At 40.2% G+C, this 7,906-nt stretch overlaps 1 protein-coding gene across 1 annotated transcript in view; it reads right to left on the bottom strand.

Annotated features, from left to right (window-relative positions):
* Positions 1-7,906, bottom strand: part of LOC102813064 (chromosome unknown open reading frame, human C3orf20) — a 148,315-nt gene that overhangs the window by 100,731 nt on the left and 39,678 nt on the right. Inside the window, exons 6-7 of the mRNA XM_006868687.1 lie at positions 1,925-2,077; positions 1,005-1,125 (exon numbers count right to left, since the gene is read on the bottom strand). Coding sequence (XP_006868749.1) covers positions 1,005-1,125; positions 1,925-2,077 — 274 coding nt within the window. The remainder of the gene's footprint in view (positions 1-1,004; positions 1,126-1,924; positions 2,078-7,906) is intronic.

A 7,906-nucleotide genomic window follows, 5' to 3' on the forward strand; every position in this document is an offset into this window, starting at 1 on the left:
TGTCTTTGTTTGGAAGCTCATCTGAAACCTGTCCACTATGGGTGACCCTGTTGGTTATTTAAAATACCGGTGGCATAGCCCTCAGAATCACAGCAATTCAAACTACCACAGCACAACAGACAGACGAGTGGTGGTTGCGTGGTTGCTGTTAAATAGGAGTCTCCTTGTGCTAGGGCCCTTAAGTCTGGCTCAAAGGTGGGATATCTGTCCTTGGATGTCAATCAAGAGGCAGAAGCGCAGCAGGGGTGACTGGGTTGTAGTGAGATGCTTTGGGCTGGGCTTGTGGGTCTCTAAGTTGGTCGACCCCGCCTCAAAGCCAGGATCCAACGGTTAGGCTAGGAAGGCGCTCTCACTTCCGGGGTAAGTTGGACAACCTGGCCAGCTCCTGCAGTCTCTTTCTGCTAGGCAGCGTCTCCCCATTGACCTGATCTCCAGATACCTCTCACCCCGCCGCTCCGAGGTCTGGGTGTCATTTAACACCTCCACCAGGTCTGTGCAGTTGTCGCACATCGTTCAACCGCTGCCCTCCATGATAGAAGCCCTTGTGCTATGACTAGCACATTTAATTATTTTGTTAATACATTAAGTTTATTAAGTCATTTAATATTAATAATAATTCAACATTAACCAATTATTTAAATAAATCTTTGATGAATTATTGAATAAAGTTTGAGTGTTGGCATGTATAGATACTATAATTATTCCTTTATAAAATAAAGGACATTTTAACTACAGAAAATAATATTAATCATTGAAATAAGAAGAATATTACCAAGAAAGATCAGTATAGCAGTTAATAGTTGCTGTACACTAGTGAAAATTCCATGTCAGGCAGCCCTGGGCCACTACCTACTAGTTGGGAACCTCTGCATGAGACTATGACAACCTGGAAGGCAGAACCCCTATCTTATAGGTAGCCCTGTAGCTTTTAATGCTGAGTAGCTCAGAGAAGGCCACCATGGTGAGGGTGCTCACTGCTGTCCACCTGTGCTGCCTGCTCTTACCTTGTATTCCAGGGAGAGCAACGTCTCTGTCTTAGAAGACCAGTTCCACTTGTGGACTATGTAGCCCTTGTAGTCATTGGTGGTCCCACCTTCCTCATCAAAGACCAAGACGTATGGGCAGCTAGGAGAGAACAGAAGTGAAAGGTAGTTACTGCTGGCCATGGAAGGAAGCTCTTACTTCTCCAGGAAAGGCTCTGATCCTCTATCTGGGGTTGGAGGAACCTTGCAGTTCTGCATGTTACCTTCCTCCTTCAGCCTAATATGGTCTAAGTCCCCTTAATATGTGATGATATTGGGGGACTCTATAAGTAAGAGCAGGTCTGAGGGAGATGGTGGGGACTCAGGCCAAACCCAAGAGGAGAAGAAGTGGAATTTGTGTCAGGATTGTGAGTGTGCAAGATCACAGGACACCAAAGTTGCAGTGGGAGCATCTGTAATACACAAATAAGTCATTGAGTCTAAGTTCCTGATGAAAAGATGGGTAAAACCAACTTTTGGCTGGCAAGACTTTCTCTTAAAGACTCCACAGAGGGTCCATAGCCTCTTCCTTCTTCACCCATTCCTGGTCTAGAACATTTCTCCATGAAAGAAGTGTTCTATGAGCCTAAGCAACAATCAAGTTCTTGAATATATGTTTCATCATTGGGTGAGGTATCATGGAGGTACCAAAGGGGTGGGGGTAGAGCTTGGGGCACTGCTGTTCTAATTGGCTGCAGTATGGATTTAGGAAGTGAGAGACTGACCTACAAGTACCTACTTCCCTGTAGGCACTGCCTCAGTCCCATCTCCCTATCTTCCTATACCTCTGGACAATGCAAGGTTCCTACTTTTCCTAGAAACTCTTAGTTGACACCTAGTGCTCTCCTCTGTCACCCCCCAGAGATACTTCCATGGGGCCAGAGCTCCCACAACCTACTCACCGGGTCTTTGCATTGTACTGAACACAGCCCTGGCCTTCAGCGTTGAACAGGGCCAGGAAGGACATGTTAGGCGTGTCATTAAAGAGCCAGGTGATGGCTCTCCCTCTGCAGCACGTGGGGATCTGACACATGGCGATGTTTCCAGAAGGATAGCTGGTAGAAAAGGTCAAGTGGAACTAACAGAAAGCTCTCCAGGTCCTGTTCTCAGGTGCCACATGAAAAGCAAAGCTATATGTCAAAGTGTTACCTATTGGGCACATCATTCATTCTCTTTAGTGACCCTCCCTGCACTTTGCAAAAGCAACACTTAAAATAAATTATAATGGAACTCAACCACACCCTGGGTGCTTTTATGTTATCTTCTTCCTATTCCTCACAATAACCGTGTTGTAGAAAGTACTCATAGTATCTCTGTCTCACTGTTGAGTTGGGTTTTCCTGGGTCTGAGGGATTTCGTGAAGCACAGGACTTTCAGTGCTAAAACCAAGGAAGTCTCTGGCAGCCCAGGATGAGTTGGTAACCCTACAGATGATCAATCCAAGGTGCAGGGAAATGACCTACCCAACATTATTCCATAACAAAGCAGCAGAGCCAGGGTCTACACTCTGAGGTCAGTGATATTTCTAACACTGTCAGGCTACCTCAGTGTGGCCAATCAAGGACAGACAGTGTCTCCCTGTTCATCCCAACTAAGGAGACTCCAAGAAGCATTTGGCCTGACTCACAAGGACCATGTATTACCTCACGTAGAATAATTAGGTAGTTTATCCTGGGGTCCACCACCCTAAATTATTTCCTGCAAGTTGGGAAGATGCCACATGCTCCTCATGAAAGTGTCTCTTCCTTTAGCCTGTTCAGAGTATCAATCCTCTAGGGGAGGGATCAACAGAGTCATACTTGAAGTGTTAGAAAAACACAACCCTTAGAGTCCCACAAACCTGGTTTACAATCTCAATCAAAACCTCTGAGCTATGTGACGAGCAATTTGCTTCACCTCTCTGAGCCTCAAATTTACTACAGGGACATACCTGGTGAGAGCTCACTGAGGTCACATGTCTGAAGAGCCCAGCAGAGAGCCAATGTACCATGACAGCTGAATGTTGCTGTAATGTTGTTGTTGTTGTTGTTGTTGTTAGGTTCCATCGAGTTGGCACAGAACAAAACACTGCCTGATCCTGGGCCAACCTCACTATTATTGCTATGCTTGAGCCCATTGATGCTGCCACTTTGCCAATCCATCTCACAGGGGATGTTCCCTTGCAGGGGGTCTTCTCTGACCCTCCACATTACCAAACATGGTATCCTTCTCCAGCGACTGCTCCCTCAGTTTGCTAATCTTCTCAACGCAGCTTCCCTGGTCCCTGATGTGGGAAATGGTTACTGCTTTTCTTGTACTTCCTTACCCCTCTGTGCCTCTCAAATAGCACTGAGTACCTACGACTGTCTGGACTGTCTGGGAAACTCTGAAATCCCTAGGGGGCGGGGCCATGAGCTTTCTCATGGCATCACCATCTGAAAGAGGCTCAGTCAAAATACCATTTGGGCTTAGATCCTGGCTCTAGTACTAAACTGTGTAACCTTGGATACATTTGAATAACTCCTCTGAGCCTCAGTTATCTCATATGTAAAATAGACATAAAAGTAATGCTTGGGGACATTACCCAAACTGTTTGAATTCACTAGCACAACTCATTAAGCTAACAGAACAGAGAGACTTTAGTGATTACACATGTCAAAGAATGCAGTTTTTACATAAAACAGTTTTGAAATGTCACAAAAAAAAGCCAAACAGAAATTCTGGAGCTGGAAAGTACAATAACAGATGAAAAGAACAACAACAAAAAAAAAAACTCACTAAAAGTGTTTAACAGAAGATCTGAAGATGGGTCAATTGAAATTTTCCATTCAGAAGAAAAGAAAGAAAATTAAAGTCTCAAAAGGAGGGGAGAGACAGAAAGTATGAGAAAGAGTATTTGAAATTATAATGGCTGAAAACTTCTCTAATTTGGTGAAAGATATGAATCTATACATCCAAGAATATCAATGAACCCCAAGTAGGTTACCCAAAGAGATCTACACTGAAACACATTATAGTCAGTCTGTAGGAAGATAAAGAGAGACTCTTGAAAGTTGTGAGAAGAAAGTCGTCATGTACAAGGAACCCTCAGTAAGATTGAAAGTGGATTTTTCATAAGAAACCCTGGGATACAGAAGACAGCAAGATGACATATTTAAAGTGCAGAAAAAGCAAAAGCAACCCTGTTACTTAAGAATTCTTCAAAAATTAAGGAGAATTTTTATAAATACTGAGAGTAGACAAATGTATGGAGAACAAAGTAGATTAGTGGTCCCAGGGACTGGGCGGTGGAAGGGGAATGAAATGCTATTTTTAAAGGATACTGAGTTTCTGTTTGGACTGATGAAAGGTTTTGGAAATAGATCATGGTGATGGTTACACACCATAGTAAATGTAATTTGACATAACTGAAATGTATACTCAAAAGTGTAAAAAGGAAAATGTTTAGCACAATAAAAATTTTAAATGGTTAAAATGGCAAATGTCATATATATTTTACTACAATAAATATCTTTAAAAAATTGTAGAAGATTTAAGACATATCTAGATAAACAAAAACTGAGACAGGTCATCACTAGTTGATGAGCTCAACAAGAAGTGATAAAGGGAGTCCTTAAAGCTGTAATCAAAGTACATTAGATAATAACATAAAGCCTTAAAAAATAATAAAAAAGAAAACAAAGAAAGATAAATATGAAAGTCAGTATTACTGTAGTTTTGATTTGTAACTCTTTTTTTCTATATGATTTCATATATGCATAAATCAATCATTACAAATCTATGTCAATGAGCACACAATATACAGCTAAGATGCAATTTCTGGTGACAACAGCATCAGGGGGAAGAATGGAACTGTACAGGCACATTGTTTTATATACTACTGAAGCTAAATTGGAATTAATTCAAACTAGTTGGTTTATCAATTATAATATCCAGGAAAATTACTAAGAAAATTAATTTCAAAACAAAGAAAGCAGTAATGAAGGAATTGAGGGAGAAAAAAGATATAATGCATATAGAAAACAAATAGTAAAATGGCAGAAGCAAGTCCTTTTAAACTCTCCAGTCAAAAGGCAGAGAGTGGCAGTATGGACACAAATACATGACACACTTCTACAAGAGAGCAAGAGAGTCAGATTAGATACAAAGATGCAACTGGCTAGAAAGGAATGAAAAATATAGTTCATGCAAATAGTTGCCAAAAGAAAGTAGAGTGGCTATACTAATATCATACAAAAACAGATTTTTAAGTCAAATATTATTACAAGACAAAGGACATTATCTATTGAGATAGAGAAAGGTCAATTCTTTAAGAGGCTATCAGACATCTACACACCTAACAACAGAGCCCCAAAATACATAGTATACAAATCAACAGAGTTCAAGGAAGACATCAACAGGTCTAAATGACAGTTGGTGTTATGGCTTGTACCCTCCCCCACAAATATGTATCAACTTGACTGGGCCATGATTCTCATGTATTATGCAATTTTCCTCCACGTTAAAAACGAATGCAATTATCCTATGTGTTGTAAATATTAACCTTATGTGAATGAGGCAGGATACGTTAATGAGGATTAGGTTGTAACTGGAGTTAATCTCTTTTGGAATATAAAAGAGATTAAACAACCAAGCAGAGATTAGAGGGGCCTACAACCACCAAGAAAGAAGAGCTGGGAATGGAGCATGTCCTTTGGACCCAAGTTCCCTGCACTAGGAAATGCCTAGATCCACTGGAAGACTGACGACATGAATGTTCTCCCAGAGCTGACATGGAAAGAACTGGTACCCTAAATTTGAACTTCTAGCCTCCTAAACTGTGGGAGAATAAATTTCTGTTAAAGTCACCCATTTGAACTATTTCTGTTATAGATACCTAGCACATCAATAAGTCATCCATTTGAGATATTCCTCTTATAGATAAGTTGGAGACTTCAATACCTCTTCTCAATAATGGATACAACAACTCAATAAGGAAATTGAAGACTTGAATAACTATAAACCAGCTAGGACTAATAGACATGCATACACTCTACCCAACAAAAGAATATGCATTCTTCTCAAGTGCACATGAACCATTCTCCAGGATAGACCATAAGTTAGACCAAAAAATAAATCTCCATGAATTTTAAAAGATACAAATCATATGACATACAATAAAATCCGAGAAAGCTTTACCCTGCATAAAGCTGAAATCTACCAGAGAAGGAAAACTTAAATATTTCCCACTAAAACAAGCAATAGAAAAGTGGTAATACTGCACCCTGTGAATAGCAGAAAATGTGAGACGTGGAGAAAGAAATCCGTACTCTCAACTTCTAGCTCTCATGAATTTCACTGCATCTCCATCAACCACAATGGGATTAAACTAGAAATCAATCATAGAATGATATTTAGAGCATTCAAAAATATGCGGAAATTAAACAACACCTTCTTAGCCAATGAGCGACACAATAAATGAGGGAAATTAAACAATAATTTAAGATGAATGAAAATGAAAGCATAGCATATCAAAATTTATGGGATGAAATAAGAGCAGAGCTCAGGGAAAAACTTATTAGCTACAATGATTACATTAAAAAGAGTAAAGAGGGAGAACAAACAAGATGGCAGATCGGGTGGAAGTGCAGTAAGGACCTCTGTCAGCAACAACGCAGAATACAGGACCAAGCAGGCTCAGAGGATGGTCCCAGAACTCCTTTATATGAACCACATATAAAGGAATATTTAGAAAGTTGGAAGGCTTACAGCTAGGAAAATTTGTAGCAGAAGCAAGAAATCCATTGCTTTCTAATTCAAGATGCTCAGCTGCTCTAGGAGCCGCCATCTTGGGTGAGACCAAGAGGAGGAAGGATCGGAGTGGCCACAGATGCCTGGCAGAACCATGGAGATAAAGGTGTGGACATTCTTTTCTTTTGGTATCTGTTCATTGGTCCTGCTGTCTGCACACCTCCATTCTGGTGACTATAGGGGTGCGTGAGCTAGTGGATACCCCAGCCCCACACTTGGAGGGTTCTACTCTGCATGTGCACAGATCTCCTTGAAATTTAACGAGACAGTTTTCAATTAAAACCAAATGGCCACAGCCGGCCCTGAACTGTTTATAACCAGAAAAAAGGCCTGAACAGGAATTGTGGAACAGGATAGGTAGACAAAAAAGGAAACAGGCCAAAAATTAAATCCTAAGTTACATCAAAACGACCAACAGTGGCATCTTGAAACTTCTCAAGAAGAAATGTAAAAAGTGAAGCCCATTTCCTGATCACATCTGCCTGGAGGCAATCAGAAAGTATAAAAAATACCAAAATACATACCTATCTAATTATTAAGGCCACAGATAACTCTTGAATATGCCCCCAAAACAGAAGCAGATGACCATATCTACACATGTCCAGAAATGAGATAAAGTGACTGAGGTACATGAGCTGGAAGTAGACCTACACTCTATACTGGAAGATGGGCAGGCTTTGGAAATGCCTGAGAAGGAATTCAGAAAAATGACTATAAAATGTTTCAAAACACTTTACAATGGAGTTGAGAAAAATTAGGAAGAAGTCAGGAAAGCACTACAAGAACAATCAAATAAGATAGATATAGCATTGGAAACAATTCAAAACCTACAGAAAGAGGTCCAAATGATTAATAATAGAATATCAGAAATGGACAATACACTGAAATGGCAAAGGAGTAGAACTGAAGAGACAGAAGCCAGAACTAGTGATCTAGAAGATAAATCTCTCAATACTACTAAGACAGAAGAACAAAAACAAAAAAAGGATTAAAAAAATCTGAAGAAGGCCTAAGATTTATGTTGGACAACATGAAGAGGAATAACTTAAGAATTATTGGCATTCTGGAACAGTAACAATAACACAAGTCCACAGAGGAGATAGTTGAAGAGCTTC

Source organism: Chrysochloris asiatica, unplaced genomic scaffold (genome assembly GCF_000296735.1).
Source record: "Chrysochloris asiatica unplaced genomic scaffold, ChrAsi1.0 scaffold00121, whole genome shotgun sequence".
Taxonomy (NCBI): Eukaryota; Metazoa; Chordata; class Mammalia; order Afrosoricida; family Chrysochloridae; genus Chrysochloris; species Chrysochloris asiatica.